We start from the raw sequence: 22,325 nt of genomic DNA, 5'->3' as shown, positions 1-22,325 counted from the left end.
TGGGTGCTGCTGTAAGCTTCGTGTGGGGAGCCTAAGAAGGGGAGCGGGGGGACTGAGGGGAGCCTGGAAGGAGGGCATGTGGGGATGTGGTGGCAATCGTTTGTAAGTCTACCAAATAGGACTTTGAGATCTTTAATAGATATCATCTACCATACTCTACCACTATTCTCTTATTCCTTAGGATAACAGCCCTCTTAAATATATGAGGCTATCATCCCAGGAAGATCCACTGCACTCCCTAAGTTCCCCCTGGTCACTTACTAGAACTGAAGACACTCTCAAAGTTCCACTCATTTAGCTCAGGCATTTGACAACATTTCAAATGTAATTTCCCCTGGGAGGAGCTATTATCTTCTTGCCCTATTAGTAATATGAATATAGGACCTGAAGCAATTAGCTATTGCTGCCTAACAACCCACCTCAAAACAAAGGAGTTTAAAACAGTTATTATTTCTCATGAGTCTACAGGTTGGTCGATAGCGCTGTTGACTTAGACCAACCAGATGTTGGTTGGGCTCGGTCATGCGTCTGAGGCCAGATGGCAGGTCAACGGGGAGCTGGGGGGTCTATGATAGATGGAAGTACTCAACTCTGCTCTGTGTGGTCTAGGGCCCTAATTCAGGAACGTCATCATGGTGACCACAGAGAAGCCAGGGAGGAGGCAGAAACATGCAAGGCTTCTTCAAGTCTAGACTCAGAAATGTTATATTACTTTTGCCACATTGTACTGGCCAAAGCAAGTCACAATGCCAGCCCAAGTTAGAGGGGGCAGACTACAAAGTTATCAGGCAAAGGCTATGGATACACAGAGGCCATTAAATTAATTGAGAGCATCAAGCCTTCAGTCTAACACAGGGTGAAGAGCAAACTTTGGAAGAGCAGGAAAGGGAAGACAGAGAATAAAAGAGATTTGCATTCCTAAGAATCTCATGCATGGAAATATCTTGTTCTGTTATCTAGTCTTGACCTGAAGCAAACTGCGCTCTTCTTTCTCATTTGTAAATCTTCATCCTAGTATTTCCTGCTTAAGTAAACCATCTCCTCACATACATTTTGCTTTACAAAGGTCTTAGATTAATTACATACTTAAAAATATTTAATCATTGAGTTCAGCCAATTAGATTTTTTTATACAAAGTAAAAGCCCCTTCGTTACATTTTATTATTCTTCTAATTAGTGTGCAACATTAGTGTTTGCTTTAATGGCATGGTGGAACAGCTATAAAGAAGAAAGAATTTTTAAAAATCAACTTCTGGTGAATTCCCCTTCTAGCATGACAGGTTTATCATCAGTAAATATTTATTTACTGAGCCCCCACAGTGAGGAAAGAACCATGATGAATACATTATAAAACATGATGTTAAAAAATAAAGGGCATAAGTAAAGGCATATTCTGATTATAGAAAGCACAGTTGAGACATGGGTGATGATAAAATATTAATAATATTTAGCAATCAATATCAAAGTTGTGTTAGGCATGTTTAATTTAAATGATGTATAGTCATAAACTTAAAGGAGTAAACTGAAGACCATTTAAGGAGAATTAGGGTGGAACTTAATGTGCTCAGTACCTTTTAGAGTGAGGAAAGACATCGGGATTGGAGTAAGACATAGGTCATTATGAGTAAGGGGTCAGTGAAAGTGACCCCACGCCAGCATCAAGATAAGATAAAGCTCTTGAGGAGAGAAGGTAATGATATCTTAGGAGTTACATACCATGTCTTTGTGTGGTCATTTGCTGACCCATACAGATGTGACTTTCAGGTATGGTTGATCCTGTCCTTCTGAGCAGACTTAAGAATGAGAAACCTTCAGAAGAGCAACAGGCCACTGGCTGAAAGGGCTGTCATTGGCCAGATCAGGAGTCAACTTAACGTTCCTTCCTGGTACTCCACAGAGCTTCTGGAAGATCAGCTGGCTTCTAGAAGATGTGGAGAATACAGCAGGCTCTGTCAGCAAAGAGTGTCCAGGAGACAATCCAAATACAATTTATGCCCTGGAAGAAAGTGAAAATGGATGCAGACCTCAAATCGTAAGTGACAGGTCTCAGACCTGGAAAAAAACAGTTGAGAGTAGAGTGCTGCCTCTTTGCTATATGAAAGGTCTTTTGGGTATCTTAAGGACAGAAAGTCTCCACGCGGAGGAGGTCTTTGGTTGCCCAGTGGGGGCATTTTTCTTGTTTATCATCAAGGGCTTGAGCAACAGTAAGATAGTCCCCGCACGCTTTAATGTACTCTGGAAACCGACACAGTGCATTTTGCCTGTAGGTTTATTGCATAGAAGAACTGGCAGCGTTTGAGGTTTTTCATGCTATACAAGCTGAACAAAGAACTCAAGAGGGAGCCGATGAGCAATGCTAGCAAAGGCTTGAAAAGCGTGGTTGCCGTCTAGGACTCAGACGATTCAGGAGAACCCGAGAAAATGGGATTAGAACCTACTTGCACTGTCATACTTGCCGTGTCAGCTCTGTGAGTTCTGGTTTTAAGTTCCTTTTAATCTAGAAAGATGGGTTTGGTTTTAGTTACTTTTCTTTGACTTCCTTGTAAGCAGACAGCCTATGGTTAGGCTTTTGGTTTTTTAGCTTTTGCTTTGTTTTCTAGTTTAAATTTTGCACAACTACTAGCAGAGTACTAAGCATATGTAGAGGTATTTAATTAAAAAAAAAATTCCTCTAGAATTCCAACTACAATTGCTTAAGTATCCCTCAAAGAATCCTATTTTCAAAGGAAACAGGGTTTTATGGGGAGGTTATTCGGCTCAGCCCAGACCTGGGGCAATAAAGAGAAAGGCTCCAGGGAGACATTTGCAGGCATCGCCATGTGTACACACAGACACTGTGAAGGCAAACATTGCGCGTGAGGTGTGATGGGAGCAGACAATATAAGATGAAATGTAAATGGGCTCAGAGACTAGGAACCACGTGCTTTGTTTCCTTGGGGGAGAGGCTGTGGGTAACAGTGGAGAGACCCGGGGCCTTGGGTTCCACAGACCTGCCTTAGAATGCCAACGCTGTGCTGCCACTTAACTGAATGTCATGGCTAGGAAAAGAGACAATTTCTCTTGAGTTCTGTCTTCTCACCTCCAAAATGATGAGAACTATACCTATCTCCTAGTGTTGTTAGGAGGATTAAATAAAGTTCCCTTCCACTCTTTATCTCCTTCCCTGAAAACCTTATAAGAAATGCTGGAACACGGTCTCTCAGAGGACAAGCCATGTCTCCAAAGTTCCCACGATGGCCCAGCCCCATCACCAAACCCCGACCTACGCTAGAGTTTTCATAGCTGCATAGGGCAGGTATAGAATTCAGACACAGGTTTACAGCAATCTCAGAACCACCTCTGGCCTGTCTGGACTAAATGCTCACTGTGGCTATGGAGGAGTTAGTAAGCTTCTGTAAATGCGGCTCAGTCTCAGCTTTTCACAAACAAGCCGTGACACATGGGACACATTCACTGAGCAATCTGTGCCTCTCTGCCTTCTTCAAAATGAAAATAACTCCTTTATCAGATTATTTCCAGTATTGCACAAAAATATGACCTTTAAAAAACTCGTCCAACTTGTTACCCAATTGGGTCATGTTCTGCATTTTTCAATAACTAGTAGAGAATATTTTTCATTTGGTTATTAGACATGTGCATTTTTTTTCTTCCCTAAATTGCGTGCTTTTGACCTGACTCACATCTTAAAAGACCCTATGAGCTAAATTCTCAAGACTAAACTATCGCAGACAGCACCATCTCAGTCTCCTCTTCTGAATTCAGCCCAGCCTCACTGTTCTTCACTGTTTTAAAAAAAAAAAAAGTAGGGTGATCACTGAGTTGAAGAAATAGAATCAACAGTCACATAGAAGCATATTAGTATATGAACTATTTCTCTTTGCCAGTCTTTAAGAGATGAGACTTCATGCTCTTCTGAATGCCGGAAGAGTTTGAGAGAATCATCATTATTAGTCTTCTTTGCTATCACTATTGTTACAAACAGGGGAAATAAACAACCACCTGAAAAAAATACATGATTTCGGGATTATCAAGAAGGATAAAGGGAAAATACCAGAAATCTTGGCCCTGGACCTATGAAGACATAAAAAAATAAAAATAATAATAAAATAAAATAAATATTAAAAAAATAATAAAAATACATGTCTTCAGAAGGGACAGTGGCGATCAAATTCATCAACTGTGAATAAGTTTCTGATTACATTGTTTAAAATAATTAGCACCCTGGCCGGTATGGCTAAGTTGATTGAGCTTTGTCCCATGCACCAAAAGGTCATGGTGTCAATTCTGGAGGTCAGGGCGCACGGCTGGGTTGCGGCTTTGATCTCCAGTAGAGGGGCATGCAGGAGGCAGCCGATCAGTGCTTCTCTCTCTCTCTTTGATGTTTCTCTCGCTCTCTCCCTCTCCCTTCCTCTCTTTTTAAAAAAATCAATGATAACATATTTTTTTAATTAAAATAAAATAATTACCCAGAAATAAACCCTAACATTTATGGTCAATTCATTTTCAACAAAGGGGACAAGACAATTCAATAAGAAATGAATAGTCTTTTCAACACTAGTGCCCGGAAAACTGGCAAGAGTGAAGTGCCAGGACAACATGCAAAAGAATGAAGTTGGACCCCTGCTTCACAACACACGCAAGAATTTACTCAGAGTTAATCAGAGGCCTCACACTTATGTAAATGCTAAAACTATAAAATTCTTGAAAACATAGAAGTAAATCTTCATGACCTTGGGTTAGGCAATTATTTCTTAGGCACACCACCACAAACGCGTGATAAAAGAAAAGATCGATACATTGGACATTATTGAAATTAAAAACTTTTGTGCTTTTTCACCATCAAAAAAGTAAATATTTGGAAATCATATCTAATAAGGGACTTGTATTCAAAATATATAAAGGATACAACTTGATAATAAAGATACAAATAACACAGTTTGAAAATGGGCAAAGGATTTAAATGGCTTTTTCTCCAAAAGATATATAAGTGGTCAATAAGCACAGAAAAGATGCTCAACATAGTCAGATTAGGAAAATGTAAATTAAATGCATGAGATACTCCCATCCACTAAAATCACTATAATCAAAAAAAAAAAAAAAAATCAGTGTTGGCAAGCATGTGGAGAAATTGGAACCCTCATCTGCTGCTGGTTGGAATGTAAAATGTTGTGGTACGCCCGGCCGGGCATGGCTCAGCGGTTGAGCATCGACCTAGAATCCAGGCGATCGGGGTTCGATTCCCGGTCAGGGCACATGCCCGGTTGCGGGCTTGGTCAATGACTCTCTCATCATTGATGTTTCTATCTCTCTCTCTCCCTCTCCTTTCTTCTCTCTGAAATCAATGAAGATATATTTAAAAAATGAAAAAATTAAAAATAAATAAATAAATAAAATGTTGTGGTAACTTTGGAAAACAGTTTGGTAATTCCTCAAAAAGTTAAAAACAGCAATTTCTTTCATAGGTATATAACCAAAATTATTAAAAATATATATCCACACAAAACTTGTACACAAATTTCCATAGCAGCATTATTTGTAATATCCCAAAATGGAAACAAAACAAACATCCATCAATTGAAGAATGGATAAATAAAATGTGTCATATCCATACAGTGGAATATTATATGGTCATAAAATACATGACGTACTGATACATGCTACAATGTGAATGAAATTTGAAAGCATGCTAAGTGAAAGAAGCCAGTCACAAGGGATCACAGGTACTATGATTCCATTTATATGAAATGTCCAGAAGAGGTACTTTCTCCCTCCATAGATGAGATAGGGAATGTCTCATCTAGAGAGACAAAAAGCACATTAGAAGGTTAATGGTTTCCTAGGGCAGAAAAGGGGAGCTGTAGGGGGGATGAAGAGTAACTCCTAATGGGTCTACAAGGCACCTTTTCAGAGCAATGAAAATGTTCCGAAATTAACTACGAATTGGTAGTCACAAAGTAGTCCTGGGGATATAAAATACAGCATAAGAAATATAGTCAATAATATTGTAATAATTATGCATGGTGCCAGGTGGGTACTTGAAATATTGTGGTGACAACTTTGTTAAGTACTTGATTGTCTAACCACTAAGCTGTACACCTGAAACTAATACAAAATAACATTGAATGTACACTGTAATTGAAAAATAAAATTTTTAAAAATTGGCTAAGAGAGTAGAACTTAAATGTTCTTTCCAAAAGAGAGAGACAGAGAGAGAGAGAGAAATATTTGGGAGGGGGAGAGAAAATGTTCCAAAATTAGATGAAGGGGCTGTGTAACTCTGTGAAAATGTGCTAAAAAACACTAAATTATACACTTAAACAAGTGGATTTTATGTTATATAAATATCTTAAGCTGTTTTTAAAACCTTCAAAAACAGTTATTTTAAATAAGGCCCTATGCTTTTATTATAAATGTTGGCAACAATAATGGTAACACCTCCTGAGTGCTGATTATGTGCCAAGTAATATTCAGTCTTTACCAGCATTAACTAATTTACTTTCCCAACAAACTTATTAGGTGTACACTATTATTTCCCCCATTTTACAGATTAGAAAACTAAAGTTATTAAGTGGCATTGTAAGATTCAAACACAAAATCTGTGTTTTTAAGTAAAATATATACTCACCCTGGAATCCAATAGCAAACTATGGGGAGGAAATCCCTGAAATTTAGAGAACTGGTGAAATTTTAAAATATTGTTATTCATGAGAGAGCCTAAGAAAGTTAATGCCTAAGAGTAAAAAAGTATTTTTTGTTACTTCATACAATACCAGGGGAAAATGAAAGATTGTAGATTATGCAATTGTGTCCCTCCCTTGTCCTGTATAAAGACAATATGAATCCCATGTGGGCTATTGCTGGCAGTGCCTGGTATGTGTTTCATTCTCCCCTGAGTGACAGGAGAGTGCTGTAGAGCAGTGTGGTATGAACAGGAGCCAGATTACTAGGCCAGGAGTGAAGAGAGGCAGGAAGGCAGTCCTAGCTCTGCCACTTATTACTCATGTCACTTCCAGTAGGTCACCTAACCCCCCCTGGGCACATAGATCTATAACACGAAGTATCTTTATCAGATGCTTCCCAGGGTCCCCATTTGTTTTAAAGTTTCATCATCTACCATCTAGTTTCCAGACTAATCTCAAAAACATTTTTGCCAGTGTTATGTCTGCTCCGAAACGAATCTCAAACCCGTGTTATGGATTTCTCTGAATATGTCTGGTTATCTGTCAACTACCTGGCCCCTGGAGCTCCCCTAGGAGGAAAGAACAGAAAACTTTGTCTCTGTGTTCCTCACATTGAATGGTAAGGTCCCTTGAAAATAATAAAAATCTATTTAGTAAATGTTGGATATATTTCCAGGATTACCAAACAACTTTGTCAATCCTTTAGAGTAAAATACAATTTTGATCATGCTAAAATGTTCACTGTGGTTATCTCTGGGGGTTGAGAATTACAGATGATTTTGTAATTTTCTTCTTTATATTTTGTGCATTTTGTTTTATAAACAAAAGGTGTATGTTAAAAACCTTATGGCACAGCATTAGAAATGCAGTTAATGCCACTGAACTGTGTCTATTTTACCACAATAAAAAAAAAAATCCCTTATGAGGACATTAAAAATCATATGATATTCATAAGTATTTTTCTGGAAAGAATTGCCAATTTGTATAAAATCAAACAAAGGCAGATTATACAATCACTATTATGCAACTTGCCAGAATATAATGCTATTTACATCAAAGAACAGTTATTTAAATCTGGTAACTCTGGGGCCAAACTCTTGCGTTTTACTAAACACTGAAGCTGGGTGTTTAAACATTTACAGTGGTGTGAGGGAGTCACCTCATCCTGGCTCGAAAGAGCTATCATCACCTCTTTCCAAAGTTATCTTTGGTTGCATCGCACTGGTGGCCTAACATCAGCCCGGCTGGGAGCGTTTCACTCTGGAAATTGGTGAACATTACTAAGCAGAGCTTCCCCCCTGGAAAACCAGTTTACCAGCACACCACTGTTTAAATAATATATCAGTAGACAGAGATTTACACTCACAGAATGTTTAAAATCACCTGTCTCAACTCGGTTTATAAATTTAAGCAAATGCAACTGCGAGCAGTGAAAAGACTTGCCCAAGTAGGACTAGAGTAAGTACATGGGTCTTCAAATTTCTTTCCCTTACATCACAAAGACCAAACGCACAAAAAGAAAGATTGCCTTAAGTCTGATACTGCTGTGTTTACTAAAACTACAGTCAACCTGCTGATCCCTCTGGAGGCACCACTCCCTCCAGCTGCAGCAGATACTAAGAGCTTTCTGTCAAGGGAAACACAGTGGCCTGTCTGCATCCTCTCAGAGAAGGGCTCAGGACCTTAGGGGAGGAACTCATCTCCTCTCCAATCTTTACCGGAAACCACAGAGTAAAGAAGCTTGAGGTGAGAGGAAGGGGCTTGAGATATGATCTGGTCCATTAGTTAGACTGGAATATTCCAGACTGCTCAGCGGGGGCATTAACACCACTGTCAACACTGCATGTAGCGCTCGCTCTCCCTCTGAGATTAGGGCTTCCACGTGCAGACACACAGCTGATGTCACATTCAGAAAGGAAATCATACCTTTGCATTATATCATAGTAAGACTTCATTCAACTTCAGTGAAAATATAAGCAGTTCAAAGCACAATCTCCCTCCTCGTCGGCATCCATAGTATTCTCTCGGTGCTTCCTACATGCAGGCTTCATGCTTAACCTTTACACACCACCAAGTCCTTCTGAGGAAGGCGTTATTATCATCACTATTTTACAGAGGCTTGGACAGGCTAAGTGCCTTTCTAAAGTAACACAACAAGGAAATAATGAAGCCACCCTTCCAATCCAGGCCACCTGAGCCCCAAACCCACATGCTGAGCCACAGCGTCGCACAGCCCACTGCAGGCGCGTGAGGACACTCATACTACACTCCAACACTGGTACTTCATGTATGGCTATTTCGTGACGAAGTCTGAACCTCCAGGTAACTTCACCAGACCGTGTGCTACTTAGCCCAAGTGGCGGCAGCATGTGCTTCGAGTATCCGAAGTAATTTTACTAATACTCGCCTGAACACAGCATGATCCAGCAGGTAAATCTGAAGGCACAAATATTTATAATGTTAGCTAATTGTAGAGGAAACCTAGTTTCTTTATCATGGAAAGGTACGGCCCATGCCCCTCGAAAGCTCAGTGCTGAAGCTCTGCTTATCTGGTGGTGTCAGTCTGGTCTTGTGCCTGAGCATCCAAGCGCCGCACCTGCAGCACAGGAGGAGAAGCTACAGGCGTGAGCTCCCCAGCCCCTATCTAGGCACCAGGAGGTATATTAGTTCCTTATTTGTGGACTTCAGAATGGTTGGCTAAAAGAAGCAAAGATTATCATCATTACATAAGACTAAATTCTTGGAGTTATCTATGAACCTTGTTTCATTGAAGACCAAAAAAATCTTACAGTAAAACTTTCATGAGTGGGGTTTAAGGAAAGAATATGAAAGCTAGAGAGGACTTTCAACATCACCTAGGCTGGGGGCTTTAAACCCAAATGCAGGTAATGAAAACCAGTGAAGCAGAGCAGGCAGGGTGAGCGCCGAGGAAGACTGCAGGCCGAGGCCAGTTCAGCCACGTCACAAGGGAGCAGGGCTACTCAGTCCCTGCCAGTCATACTCTTCCCTGCCAGATCTGATTTTCCAGGCGACGCCAGAGGACCATGTTTTATAGGAAATGTATAAAAAATTTCCACTTATAAAACCTGGTAAAGGCCAAATGGAACATGTCAGCAGGCCAAATCTAGCTTAGTATCTCTTCCTTCAGTAGAAGAGGGAAAAAGTCTAGAGATGTTAACTGAACTTCCCAAGTAGGGGAGCCCAAACTCGTTATTCTCTTTTCTTTTCTTAAAAATTATTTTTATTGATTTCAGTGAGAGGAAGGGAGAGGAAGAGAGAGATAGAAACATCAATGACGAGAGTCATCGATCAGCTGCCTCCTGCACACCCCCTCCTGGGGATCGAGCTCACAGTCCAGGCATGTGCCCTGACCAGGAATCGAACCGCGATCTCCTGGATCCTAGGTCGATGCTCAACCGCTGAGCCACACAGGCCAGACTCTCTTTTACAGTCTCTATTTATAACGAGGTAACGTGGTCACTTATTGGAGAGCATCAGAAAAATGAGATATTTCAGTCATTGGTAGTCTTACTTAAAATCACCTGCTAGTTGACAGTTTTTGTCTTATTTGGTTATGTTTTTTTAAATCTCAATTTCCATGGAAGGGTATTAAAGTTCTCTGCTACCTTTATTTTAGTTGTATTTACATTGTTATCATAGGTTATTCATTTTTTTGCTAGTGGGTATGCTCATTTTATAGCTATATTCACATAAATGTCCTACTCTGGTTGTTTATCTTTGATCATCTGGTCTCTGATTTCATTTTTACACATAAAAATGAAAGCTGTGGCAAAGGCTAGGAATGCTTTGAGCAGAGTTCATGTCTAAGTGGTTGAGGGGGTCAAATGGTGGCAGCTCTGTGCCGGCATCAGCAAATTTACATCAGTAAATTGCTGCACAGCCGTCAACTGCCATTCATCTTAAAAATAAAGCCGTCAGACAGAATTCGCATTGGCTTTCAATGGTCATGTTTGAACATAAAGTCCAAACATAACTACTACAAATTTTGAAAGATTTAGCAAAGGCAGCTCCTATCAAGAAGCGACTCCTGCCCTGGCCGGTGTGGTTCAGTGGTTAGAGCGTCAGCACATGCACAGAAGGGTCACAGGTTCAATTCCCTGTAAAGGGCCCGTACCTGGGTTGCAGGTTCGATCTCGGGCCCTGGCTGGGTGCATTCAAGAGGCAACCAATCGACGTATCTCTCTCACATTGATGGTTATCTCTATCTATATATATCTCTGTCTCTCCCCCTCCTTCCCATTATCTCTAAAAATCAATGGAAAATATATCCTCAGACAAAGATTATAAAAAACCCAAAAAACTCCTGCCCTCAGACAGGCCCTCCCACCAGCATCTGTACTTTAAAATGGGAGTGCCACTAGGGAGGGCATGAGTCACACTTTTCTGCCACTCTCTGCTGGTTTCTCTCCCTCCCCATCTTGTGGTTTTACTTACCTTTCTGGCTCTTGAAGGCATTTGAGTTTGTGACCCCTGCTCTAGACTTTCAGCAATCTCATCATTAACACAAATTTTTTTATGATAAGGAATTAACATCTTACCTAAGAGTTGAGTCAATACTGTTTCAACTACTTTAGAGCTGCTTCCTACAAACTGGTAGTTGCTGCCTAAATGAAATAACCATATCAACAGATGATTGCTGTAATGAGCCAACTCATCTCCTTCTGCTTCCAAAGCATTATCCACATGGCCATCAAACTAGTCTTTCATCATTTTATTTCCATTACCTACAAGATAAAGCTTGAACTACCCACTGGCATTCCGGGTCTTTCATAATTCAGCCTCCATCTAAATGGTCAAAGCTATTCCCCTGCCTCACCAACACAATTTCTCCACCCTCACACACACACCTGGCCCATGCCTATTTGCTCATGAGCCTTACATCCTTCCCTTTCTGCCTCTCGAAAGGCTCCCCATTCTTCAGAGCCCAACTCAAACTCCACCTTTTCTAAACAATCCCAGTCTCAAATGATCTTGCCTCCTTTTGAATGTAAATGCTCAGTTAACATGTATTGAATGAGTGAATAAATTCTGTCATAACCACATTCTTATGACTACTTAATTATGGCCAACTCGCTTAACCTTTTTAAGATATAGCTTTATCATCTGTAAAAATGTACTTTGGGCAAGGATTAAATGAGATGTTATTATGTATCTAGCAGAAATGCTATATAGACTCAAAAGATATTAGGTATACGGAGACTCAAGAAATACTAGCCTGATTTACTGCCTTCCTTCCTCCTTTATTGTTAGTTGACTTTTCAAATGTGTATATTGTCTCTTCCTAGCTACATTATTGGAGCAAGGACCTGCTTCTTAAAATTTTTTTGTATCCCTTATTGCAGCCAGCATGGAGCCTGGATGATAAAATATTGCTGATTGACTGAGTACTAAGAAAGCTTCTCTGTTAAAAAAAATATTTCCAGAGACTGGCTGCTGACACTGGAATTTGCTCCTTTACAAACATCTTGTTCTAAGTTAAGCATTGCCCCCAGTTAAAATCCATCTCTCCCTGGGGGATAGTAACATTATATTTCATTATCTATTAGTGTGCTCATTAGAGTTTTTTGTTTATAAGGAGCAGAATCTGCCTTGCAGGTTATTGCCATTATATGAGGTACGGTGACGAGTTTGCTTAATCTGACACTTTATTATAACTTATTTAATATCTTTCCAACATAAGTGCAACATAGAAGTAAGGTGGAAAGAGAAATACAGATAGTGCACTATGAGGAAGGACAAGGAGACATGCTGGGTGCAGAACACCATCAGAATTGTAGCAGGACAGCACTGGGAGCCAGGTGACCACCTGTCACATCTTCCCCAGCACTCGAGGGGTCCCTAGGATACAGGGCATTCAGTGTAAAACCAGGAAAATCCCAGACACACCTGGGAAAAGTTGGTCGCCCTATTAGACACCAGTGAAATCTAACCAAAAGACACTTTGTCTAATTTCAAAAATATGTTTAGAGTCCACTGCTCACAGAACAGCACAAGCCTGTCCCTGGCTGGTTATCAGCTGGTTAGAACAAAGTGCTCAACAGGCCAAGGCTAAAGGTTTGATTTTCCAGGAAACTTTGCTCTCTTCCACAATCAGAATCTGTGTACCTCACTTAAGCTTAAGCCAGTCATTCCCCAAGGCCACTGACCAATCACGAGGCAAACAAGGAGAGAGCGCAGCGGCTTGGACCAAATCCTTCACCGTGGCTAGTGACACTGCGGGAGAGACACTGATGTTTTCCTTGTGCGTGAATATTAAGTGACTGAAGAACAACAGCTAAAAAAATTCATTTTCTGAACTCACAGGTTAAATGTGTTCTAATTCACAGCAACAACAATACAGGGGCAGGCAAAAGTAGGTCTACAGTTGTGAGTATGGGAAGAAGTTTACTCACTGTTGTATTAGTATTTATTAATTATTGAATTTCTTATTATTATTATTAACCTACTTTTGCCCACCTCCGTATATAGACTATTTGCAAATTTCCACAACATATTCTCCTACATGATTTTGTTCTAACCCTGTGACAGGCCTGGCAGACGCCACGCTCAGCAGGGTTGGGATCGCCCATGGTTACCCAACCAGCAAGCGGCAGTGGTGGCACCCGAGCCCTGGCCTCCCAGTTTCTATTTGTTTGCCTTCGTTGTTGTTTGGATACAGGTCACAGCCACCTGCAATGCAGCAAAATACACAACATTCAGGTTCCCTTGACTTGATACACATTGCTTCCACAACGACTCCCAAGCTCGTCAGGCCCACGGACCAGGCAGCATAGCTCCTGCACATCTGGCCAAACGCGGCCTGCGGGTGGTTATTTCCTGCGGGTGCAAAGGCACAAAGATGTCCACACTCTTCACCCTGTCGTTCGGGCCCAGGGGATTAGAAAAAGAATCTCTGCTTTTAACGTTGAGACACTGCCATTCTCTGCACCTCGTTGTTTTAAGCCTTTCCTTTTCCGTAGCCTTTTCTGCCTAAACCCCCAGAGTTGTGTTGTGTCCCCGCGAGTAAACTGAAAGCTGAATTTCCCAAACACATTTATTTTTCCTCTAGAGCAAATGTGGGTAGGATGAAAACCGCCCTGTGTCATACTTACATGTTACTCATTAACTAGCTTTAAAAAAAAAAAGCCTCAGCTAGACTAGGAGTCGTAGGAAGAGCGAGCTTCCTGCCATGCGGAGCGGAGCAAAGGGAAACGCAGACTTTCACCTTCCTGGGGAGATTCCGAAATGAGCCTTTGAGCTTATTTCTGGACTTGGCGATGGACAAGGGCACCATGGTGAAGAAAAGGCTGTCCTCCAGCGACACGGAGTTCCGCTTTGACACGCCCGGCAGCCCCAGGAAGGCGCGCTCAGAGGCCCCGCACAGCCCCTCCGACAGCCCGGGCTCCGTGTTTCTCAGGTGGGTCCGTCGCGGCTGTCCCGTTGATGGCTTCTGTCGCCCGACAGGTGTTCCTTAAAGGGCTCCTTCCTCACCCCCTGAAGCGGCAATGTGCCCGGGTTGGGGGGGGAGCAGGCACAGCCTTGGCATTTGGGCCGGTGGATGGAAGGGGTGCCTAGCAAGGGATGTGACCTCCTGAGCAAATAGAGCTTTACCCTGTCAGGGGACAGCGGCGGTCTGTGCCTGCTCTAGGGCTTTCGGGCCCCAGACCCCTGCTGGCCACACAGCTCCTCAGTTCCCCACTCACTCTCGGGTTCCTAGGAAGTGAAGCCATAACTGAACCAGAAGCCTTACTTCGGTGTCAAAATGTCCGGCATTATTATTAAAATAGTAATTATTAAAATATTAAAGCAACTGCGCTCTTTTCGGTTCTCTAAGTTAAATGTTTAAATGGTACTAGCTATGGTCTGGCTCAACTAGTCACTGTACAGTGATTTACAACAGCTCTGACCAGGGTCAGAACATAGCCCTGCTGGCTGGAAGTGTTCACGTCCCCATCAGCGCCACTCCAACAACTACACACTTTTCATGAAAATGCACTGATTGCTCTTTATTCATTTTGCTCATAATAATTCTCTAGCAACCTATAAAAGGTAGATAGCAAGTGCAAGGAGAGATCAATAACAAGAAAAAGTTTCTCACCCAACTTAGCTGTGAACATGAATGTGCCTTCCATGTAAATGCTCAAGGGAAAGCAGAGGGACCTCCACACCTCCTGGAGTTCACTTTCACATCCACAAAGTGGATCACCTGTCTTATTGTGATCATTTTAAGTCATTGACACAAAGAGGTGCTCAAAATAATAATGTTTAAAAATAAAATAGAAAACAAAGAAACCCCATTTCATTTCATGGCATTCATGTATCGGAATGCAAACTATGAGTATGAGTTAAATAATTTTTAAAAGACATTTTAGAGACCAAGAGTCTGAATTTATGCAAAATATTGCTTAATGCCTATTTTAAAGGTAGCTTCGTTTTTCCATCCATCACTAAAATGAATCCGCCTAACTTGCATTATGGCTGTTTGAGCAAGAGCATAATTTCTGTAATTGAAAATGTAAAAACTCTTGCATTATTTTCATATTTTGCTGAAAGTTGAGTATTTCTCAAATCACTTTGTCTGCTTAATCCATATTTTTTATAGATTGTAATGTAAATTCTTTTCGGAGCTCAATCTGTTACCAGAAAAAAATTAGACTAAATTAAAATGCATAAATTAATTAACTCATTAATTGCACTAAGTAGAACTTTTTTGCCATTCTTAATAATGTTTTATTTTTAAATCACAGTTGACATACAATATTATATTAGATTCAGGTGTATGACCCAGTTTTTAGACAATAATATAACTTACAAAATGATCACCCTGATAAATCTACCCATCTGACACCATACATAGTTGTCTCAATATTATTGATTATATGCCCTATGCTGTACTTTACATCCCCGTGACTATTTTGTAACTACCAATTTGTATTTCTTAATCCCTTCCCCCTTTTCACCCATCTGGAAACCATCAAAATATTCTCTGTATCTATGAGTTTCTTTCTGGCTTTTTTGTTCATTTATTTTGTTTTTTAGATTCCACATATAAATGAAATCATATAGTATTTGCCCTTCTCTGTCTGACTTATTTCATTTAGCATAAATAAATATAACACATATGATTTAAATAAGTATAGATAAATAAATAGAATAATATAAAATAAAATAAAAACCTGCATCAATCTAAATTCAAGCCCCTTTCAAAAAGAGCCCAGGCCTATTTCACCAGCATATTTACATATTCAACATAAAAGCTCTCTATTAATATCTATAAGTGATTTTTTAAATATGTATTAGAATCAACCTAAAAACACTACACATATCTCCACTTTGGGCATTGGAGGACTTTTAGTCTAGCTGAAAGATCTATTTAATATATTGTATATAAAATCATTGAAAATATTTGTAGAAGTGTTCCAGACACTTGTTGGTTAATTATTTCAGGTCAAAATTAAGTCCAGGTAAACACTTCCCTTGACCTTCTAAATAAATATCAAGAATTTATGTGGTAGTTGTGGTAACCCATTATCTTTCCCTGAACAAGAGCTAATAAAATGTACTCTCAGATTAACAAACTACAGATATAATTTATGCAGTATTTTTATTCAATCACCCGATTCAACAAAGATTTATGAGTAAGTGTTATATGCCAGGCTATGTGGAAGGCACAGGGGATACAATCATGAACAAGCTAGATCTAGTCTCTGGCCTCGTGAAGGTCATTAGTTTAATGCTGAAGACAGGCAAAAAAATTATGAATACATGCATACATCTATAATTCAAATATCGATGTATGTTATTGCAGGGAACAAATACAGGGCTGAGATAGAGAATGAGATGGGAAAACTAATTTAGATGGGGTGGCAAGTAAGGGACAGTTAAGGAAGTGATACTTAAGCCAACTTACAACATGAAAAAAGAGCCAACCATGGAATGATCTGGAAGCAGTAGTATGTTGCCCGGAGGTGGGAAGATCTTGTGTCTTGAGGAGCCTGGGGAAAGTGGCGCCCAATGTAGAGATAAGCAGAGGTTGAAGGTGTTTAGAGTTCTATTCTAATTGCCATGGGAAGCCACCGGAGGCTTTAGAATAAGAGAGTATCACGATGTGGTGTTCGCTTTAAAAGGGCTTCCTGGCCGCCTTCTGGGTTATTTCCAGTTTTTTGCTCATTCAAGCTATTCTACATCTTGCCCATGTCTGTGAGGTATGTACCTAGGAGAGAAATTGCTGAGTCATAGATTACGGACATATTTAACTTTACTTATTATATCAAATTGTGTTCCAAAGTTCTGTGCTATTTATGCTACTACCAGCAGTGACTCCCTTGCTTCAATGACAATGGCATTGTCTGACTTTTTAATTCTTCAAATCTGAAACGTGTGAAATTGCATCTCAGTGTGGTTTTAGAGTGCATTTCCCTTATTAACATAATAGGAACATCTTCCCAATGTGTTTATTGGTCATTTTCATTTCCTCTTCTGTAAAACGCCTCCTTATGGACTTATGAACTTTTGGGGCAGAAGGGGGAGAGGGATTACTATCATTCTCTTATTTTTAGATAGTTTTAAAAATACTCCAGATACTGATCTTTTGTTAGTTGTATGTGTTGCAAATGTTTATCCCAGCATATGACTTGTTTGTTCATGCTCTCTATCATGTCCAAGTTCTTATTTTTAATTATCTGTTTATTAATTATGTTCTTAATGACTTGACTTTGTGTGACTTTTTTAAAAAACCCTTCCCTACTCTGAGGTCATAAGTATGTTCTTATGTATTTTTTCTAAAACTATGTTTCCCTTTCAAACCAGGGTCCTATAAAGGTTTTGGAATTTATTTTTGTTCCTGGTGTGAATTAGTACATCATTTTAATTTTTTATATGGTTAATAAATTGTCCTACATTACTCATTGAACAGTCTCTACTTTAATCTGCAAAGCCAACTCTGTCATATATCACTGTCTTCATGACTATCACTTTATAATAAAAGTCTTGTTATCTGATAAGACTCCTTACCTACTTCAAAAGTGATTGGCTACTCTTGACCCTTTGCTCTTCCATTTAAATTTCAGAATCAGCCTATAGAATAAGGCTCTTTTTTTATTGAAATTGCGTTGAATCTATTGCTCAATTTGAAGAAATTTAACATTTTATAGTAGTAAATATGCCTATTCATGCACATGGTATGTCTTCCATTTATTTAGGTCCTCTTTAATGTCCTTCAATAAAGCTTTAGAATATTTTACACAAAGACCTTACACATTGTTTATTAGATTTATTCCTAGGTGCTTCACACCTTTGTTGCTATTGGAAGTATATTTTAAATTGCATTTTATTTTGTTGCTATTGTACAAGATGTAATAAAATTTCTAAATTAATCTTATATTCAACATCCTGGCTAAATCTTCTTATTCATCTTAATAATTAATCTATAGACTCTATGAGATTTTCTTTGTAGACAATATTATTTGAAATAATAAAAATTTTGTCTATACTTTTCTGATCTTTACTCCTTTTAAATATTTTTCATTTTATTATACAAGCAAGGAACTCCATTATAATGTTGAGTATAAGTAGTAATTCCAGGCATTCTTGTTTTGTTCTTGATTTTTAAATGAATGCTTTTAACATTTTAGATTTTATCAGCCTTTCTCAGGTTAAAAACCTTCCCTTCTAACTGAGGTTTTATAAGAGGTCGTTAAAATTATTGAGTGCTTTCCTGGCCTCCTCTGAGATGATCCTCACGTGAAGATCTTTGACACTAAATTTATGAGCACAGTACTTGCACATTTAAAATTCACAAGAAATCATTAATTCCCAAAATATACAGAATATCAGGTGATCTTGAAAACCATGAATTACTGTAAGCTTTATAAGTAGACTGAAAAAGGCTCTGGATAATTAATAGTTGCATAAATTAGTCAGTTAGCAAACAAAAATCAGGAATTGAATTACCTAGCTGGCTTTTGGAGAACTATTATGCAAATTAGCCATTAGCTCTATTGCTTTTAATAAATTTGTTTTCCCAAAATATTTCCTTTTAGGGTATCAGTCTATTTCAATTTTAGGCATAGGTGACAGGTTCCCAGTAGTGCTAATGTAAAGAATGGGGAGTTATGGGCTCTGGGGCACAAACAAGGTCCAAGACAACCAAAGAAGACAAAGGTGAGGCATCCCTAAGCTGGGATATGGGGCCAGAGTGGGACCAGCCCAGCCCTCCCCAGACTCCTCTATGCTGTAGTTTGGGAACCACTCCGGGCTGTAGTCAACAATGACCTAGGCAGGTCCAAGGTCACCTGTAGTCACACTCATGTCTCCACTAAGTGGCTGCAATGACTCTGCTTCCACTCCTCTCCCCTTCCAGCTGCCATCGGTGAGGGAAAGAGGAAATGTCTGCTCTTCTTCCTTTCCACTCCCCCCCCAAACCCACTTCTCCTTGCTTTTCTCAGCCAAGCCCACTTCTCCTGCTATTCAGTAAAGGACAGGAGCATTATTTGGTACGTGAAAACCAAGAACATGTGGACGCAGTACCAGGACCCATTTCACTAAGAAAGCCCACAGCCTCAGCTCCTGTTCGAGGGAGTTGTAGAGATGAAGGTGGTGTTTAGGAGCTGGAGGGAGGCCGAATTCTGGGAAGTGAGCTCCTGCTCCAAGAGCAGCGATGGGGAGGTAGCAGTCAAAGAAAGCAGGCCTGTCTAAGGAGATATCTAACGGTATTGGTCCTAATGCGCGGCCAGTGTTTCAATGAGTGGAGTAAATCTATTCTTAGGGAAGGCTGAGGGCAGGGCCTGTGAACTCGAGGGAGCCTTGGAAAGGAGAGGGAAGAGCGGATGTCAGAAGGCAGACGGGATGTAGTGAAAGGGGCCTGTCGATGTTAAGGTAAGGAGGCAAAGTGCAGAGGAACGGGCCCCTTTGATAGGAGAGTTAGAATTTTCCCAGCAGGAGAGGAAAGAACTTCCAGCGGCTGTCATTGCCAGGAGAGAAGAGACCTAGAGTCTCTTTCCCCAGTTTCACCACACACTTCCCCACAGTCCACTTATACAAAGCACTCCATAGTCTCTCAACATACACGCTCTGTCCTGTCATCAGGTTTTTGAACATACTGGAAGTCCACCTTAACTGCCCGAGAAATTCCTATTTGGCTTTCAAGATGTGCCTCCTGAAAGGTCTGGATAACTTCCCTGTGTTCTCCTTCTCCCGCCCCTCAGAGCCAGCAGCCTCTTCTTATTCGTTGGCACCATACACCATCTGAACCACTTATCCAAATGCACTGCCATCAGGGATATATTTATTACAAAGCCAGTGAAGCTTGAGTCCCGCCCTCGGTTATAAAGGCCCCTTTCGAGGCCCTGCGAGTTGTTCCCATAGTCATACATTTTTACAGACTTCTCAGACGATACTTTAACTGCCACTCTGACTGCAGTCCAGTTTTCCCTCTGTCACAATTCCCCCTAGTCCAGTAGCCAAGAGCAAGTTTGACATTCTGAGCTAAGGGGAATTGTTTGGAGGTGCACTGAGTTTGGGATTAGTGAATGATATGCATGTGATTTACGACCATTTCTATGCGCACATAAGTTACTGCTAGTCCTCCTGGCTTCCAGGAATACGCTCAGCTCCCACTGAGCCAATTCACCCTGCTCAATGACACAGAAGTACAGGTGGCATCCTGATGTGAACGTGTCCCACAGGTGCGATGCTTCGGAAGAATGTGGGCAATGGAAGGCAAACGAGACTGGAGATGTATGGAGCCAGAATCCCGTCTCTAGCAAATTCTTCGCATCTTCAGCTATGTGCATTGGCAGTGTCCTCCATTCTCATCAATGCCAAGTCAAAACAGAAGTTCTCTCCAGTTAGGACTAGACACCCAGTACAGCTGGCCTGATTATAAGTGCACCAAAAATGTTTATGCTAATTGCACGATTTATCAGAATCCCTATGCTTATGGGGCACAAAACCAAGGGAATACTAAAAGCAGCCACTGCCTCTGTGCGTGATACGGAGTAAATCACATCTTAGCATGGCATTATCAAGGACAGGTTTAAATCTAAAAGAGAATGTCTACCTTATCAATAGAAAAAAAGAAACTTTTTTCTAGAGAAACGACTAAATTATCTTGGTTCACGTTACTGGTAATACTACAAAATTGTTGCCATATAAAGAGATCAATTAGTATTAGTTAAGAATTGAAAGAAAATATCATAGGGTCCATCAGGCAGGCAGTTCATAAGAGTGTTGTATTACTTTCCTGGACTTGGAGAAGTTGGTGGAATTTGTCAGCTTTTTCTTTTTTTTAATTTATTTCTTTTTTAATCCTGAGGATATGCCTATTGATTTCAGAGAGAGAGAGGAAGGGAGAGAGAAAGACCAACATGGAAGAGAACATCGATCGGCTGCCTCCCCCATGTCCCCTAACCAGGGATCGAACCCAAAACCTAAGTATGTGCCCTGACCAGGAATCGAACCCACAACCTTCCAGTACATGGGGCAACGCTTCAACCAACTGAGCCACACTGGCCAGGGCAGCTTTTTCAAAGTAATAATTTTATTTCTTTCTTCATTCTAAATAAACATTAGCTTTTGTACCTAACTTTTATTCATAATTTTTCTTAAAGAAGACCCAAAAGTTGTCTAAGCTTCAGGCCTACAGAGCCTGGATTGGCCCCTGATGCCAGCTACTTCAGTGCCTGTCTTCTCCAGCAGACCTGTGCTTTCGTGCCTGTAGAGCTTGGCACGGGCCGTGTGCTTTGTAGTGCTGAGGAAGGAACGGAGGCGATTCTGCCAGCTGGGGAATCAACTCCCCAGCTTGGAATGCTTGTTGGCTTGCAAGTGACTGCCTGGGATCAGTCCCTCATTTTTGGCAATTTTGAAAATATTTATAGAAAAACTAATTTTACAAAAATGTTTTTGATCAGTGTTTTCCTCTCATATTTTTCAGAACACCTAAAATTGTTTTTAAAAAATGCAACTGAATAATCTATGCTTTAGTCTTTGACTCACTTTTTAAATGCATATATATATATGTTTTTATTGACTTCAGAGAGAGGAAGGGAGAAGGAGAGAGAGAGAAATATCAATGATGAGAGTCATTGATCGGCTGCCTCCTGCAGGCCCCCTATCGGAGATCGAGCCCGCAACCCGGGCATGTGCCCTGACCGGGAATCGAACCGCAATCTCCTGGATCACAGGTCAATGCTCAACTGCTGAGCCACGCCAGCCGGGCCTTTGAAACACTTTTTAAATGAAATTTTAAAACCTCATAGAAATCTATTTTGGATGAGTTCAAGAGCTATTTAAGGTAATAGCTTCATTTACATGCCTTCATACCTTTTCCTTTCTCTCTCCTCTGTGTTTAACAAAAACAAAAACACACAAGTGTAACTGAACTGAAAGCTCTATGAGTTGCCCCCACGTGTAGCTATAAGGAGCTGCGTGAGGACAAATTGGGAACCCCTGCCAAGAAGCACCTGTGTGATGAATGAGTGTTTACGTCTAACCCAGCAGTAATAAGAAGAACCATCTCTCCTATTTGCACACTGGCCTACTCATGGGAACTCTTTACAGATGTGACCTTATAAACCTTGGTGGCTTTACACTGTGGTAGATGGATTATGGAGATTATTCTCTGTCCTGTTTAGATGAGGAAAGCAA

General features: G+C 40.4%; 1 protein-coding gene across 7 annotated transcripts in view; it reads left to right on the top strand.

Moving 5' to 3' along the window:
• Positions 1 to 22,325, top strand: part of GRAMD2B (GRAM domain containing 2B) — a 107,785-nt gene that overhangs the window by 342 nt on the left and 85,118 nt on the right. For 3 of the 7 annotated variants that reach the window (XM_081131814.1, XM_081131826.1, XM_081131823.1), the window contains exon 1: positions 13,897 to 14,097. In XM_081131814.1, coding sequence (XP_080987940.1) covers positions 13,958 to 14,097 — 140 coding nt within the window. In that variant the 5' untranslated portion in view covers positions 13,897 to 13,957. Of the gene's footprint in view, positions 1 to 1,897; positions 2,033 to 13,852; positions 14,098 to 22,325 lie in introns of those variants that run through there. The other 4 variants (XM_081131825.1, XM_081131818.1, XM_081131813.1 and 1 more) reach the window with 3 other exon arrangements.

Source organism: Miniopterus schreibersii (genome assembly GCF_964146895.1).
Source record: "Miniopterus schreibersii genome assembly, chromosome: 3".
Classification (NCBI taxonomy): domain Eukaryota; kingdom Metazoa; phylum Chordata; class Mammalia; order Chiroptera; family Miniopteridae; genus Miniopterus; species Miniopterus schreibersii.
The sequence above is the reverse complement of the archived record's forward strand: the minus strand, read 5'-3'. Positions and strand labels throughout refer to the sequence as shown.